Here is a 2,635-nt window from a genome sequence, read left to right as displayed (position 1 = left end):
AAACACTTGTATGCCTCGGCTACTCGTTATTGTTGTTGGGCTCTTTGTATACGTTGTTTTAAACGAATAAAATTATTTAATTAAACACGACGCGTAATTGTCGACGAAACTGTAAAATAACGGAGGCAGTCGCTCAAGAAAATACCACATTGCCCAAATTTTAAATATCCCTTTGTAATTTACGTCAGCGACAAGCTATAATCTATTAATAAAATTAAATTAAGTTTATAGATAAAAGCTTATACATCGTAGGGACAATTACGCTCTGAACTATAACAAAGATAATGAGATCTATTGAGTGATTCATATATTTTTACATTCAGAGAGAATTATAAATCTCATTCTAGATGTGTAAAGCCATTTGTTAGACAAAATAGAAGAGGAAGTAACTTACACTACAAATTCGATTTGTAATGCAAGTTGCTCCCGGGCTTCTGACAGTTAGAATCGTAACGCGAAGAATAGCTAATGACTCCATTATTCAGTTATGAGTGTAACTGATAATCGAATCTTAGGCACTGTTGCCCGAGCTCATTGCTTAATCTGTATTCAAATTCGCCTATCCAACTAGGCAAATTTGCATCGGAAACTAACTAGTTGCTAATATTTTATTTTTTCAAATAAAGAAGTCTACTGTTTGTTGTAACATAAAGAGCAACGAAAGAGAATTTCACCTGCAGAGGATAAAAATAGTAGGAGTTTTAGAGATTTCACTTGCATACACATAAACAGATGATGTCCTTTATATTAAAATAATATTAAAATTTCTTTATCCACTAGATTCTAAGTAAACACTCCATTGGAGGGATGGCGAATTTTTATGAACTCGTGTTTCATATAGTAAACATACTCGTACTTAGCTCAAGTGTAATGATAAAAAAATTAATTCTACCGTAATAAATGTTTTTCATGAATTATTACTTAATTTTTTATTGATTTCATAACTTTTATTGAGATGTTAATTAAGTACAAAAGTTTTGTTTTGTGGAAAAATTAATGTGTTCTATAATGTATAGGTACTGTACAATACGCTAGTTTGTATCATTTTATTTAATAATTTACCGTAATAAATGTTTTTCATGAATAGTTACTTAATTTTTTATTGATTTTATAACTTCCATTGAGATGTTAATTAAGTACAAAAGTTTTGTTCTGTGGAAAAATTAATGTGTTCTATAATGTATAGGTACTGTACAATACGCTAGTTTGTATCATTTTATTTAATAATTATCAAAACTAAATGTTTTATTTTTAATTAATGATGGAAAATTAATTACGACATTAAATTTTTAATTTAGAGTTTTTATTGTGTTATATGAAGAAAGAATAGGTTGACGTAATTCGGGTATTATATTAGTTATATGAAATTGAATCGACGATGTTAAAGGAGGAAAATGAGTTCATTTCGCTTCGTTATCTGCTGTTTAATGTGTATAAGTTGTGAGCTGCAACAAATTAATAACCGCATAATAACAATATAAAATTAACTTTTTTGTTACGGGCTAGTAGGTGAAAGAGTGGTCAAAATTTTTCTATAAAAGAATGCGATTTTTAAAAAAAGAATATCAAACAGTTTCTTCTTTTGATATTTTTTTAAGTGGTACATTGTGTAATTTTCGTTACCGAACTTGTCATTTTTCCAATTTTAATGGTATGCAACGTAATAATGATGACTCATAATAACTTCAAAAACAAAAAATTAATTCTAATTTAAAAGAACTAAACTGCTATAATGATAGTGTTTTCTGCTTTTACTTTCTATTCATATGTTTTTTCACAAGCAAAGAGAAAACCTTTTACATGTATTCATTTTCGATTAAGAGGAAGAAAAAGAGAAAAGGGTTTTATTCTTAACCTCTTATATTAAAAATTAAATTATTCCGAAATAATATCAATTGTATTTGATGACAAAACAAAAATAATCACTTAATAATAGTAATACAATTTTTCTGCACGATTGAATTCTATGTCAAATATATGATGTAACATATATATAAATATTGTTTTTACGAAACATTTTAACATATTGTACGAAGGAAAAGGTACGTAAAATTATATATATAATATATATTAGAATATCTATATATACAGTAGATCCCCTATAAAAGCGTTTCCTATAGTTATGATTCCTATAAAAATTGTGGCATTATCCGTAAACAACGGTAAAAATAACTCCTATAATACGTAAAACGTCATCGGGCAGCCGAACTACTTACCCGCCGTCCGTAGCGCCACGCTACGGAGAGATTTCTATCGTCTGGACAGTATTATATAAATTATATATAAATTAGGTACTGTACATATAATTATATATTAATTATATATAAATTAGGTACTGTATATATAATTATATATTAACTTAATTTATTGTAACTTTATTATAATTAAATATATATTTTTCGCCGTCTAGCGTCACGCTACGGCGAGTTAGGCGACCTATCGTCTGTTTAGTACTGTAATTTTATACATTTCTTGTGAAAGAAACATTTCTTATTTAACGGCCATAAAAATTATTTATATTAATGATGTCTCCAAAGGTCAACGAAGTTTTAGCAGAAAAATAATATCAGAAATAGCGGCCGCAATTTGATGCGCTGTTCCGCGACGAAACCAAGCTTTAGCAACGAGCGTAGTC

The 2,635-nt window shown here is 28.3% G+C and overlaps 1 protein-coding gene across 1 annotated transcript in view; it reads left to right on the top strand.

Annotated features, from left to right (window-relative positions):
- Nucleotides 1–2,635, top strand: part of LOC111631508 — a 13,425-nt gene that overhangs the window by 5,014 nt on the left and 5,776 nt on the right. The window contains exon 2 of the mRNA XM_023375761.1: nt 781–787. Coding sequence (XP_023231529.1) covers nt 781–787 — 7 coding nt within the window. The remainder of the gene's footprint in view (nt 1–780; nt 788–2,635) is intronic.

This window comes from Centruroides sculpturatus, unplaced genomic scaffold (assembly GCF_000671375.1).
Source record: "Centruroides sculpturatus isolate CEXI.00-Female unplaced genomic scaffold, Cexi_2.0 scaffold692, whole genome shotgun sequence".
In the NCBI taxonomy this organism is placed as follows: domain Eukaryota; kingdom Metazoa; phylum Arthropoda; class Arachnida; order Scorpiones; family Buthidae; genus Centruroides; species Centruroides sculpturatus.
This window is presented reverse-complemented; position numbering and strand designations above follow the sequence as displayed.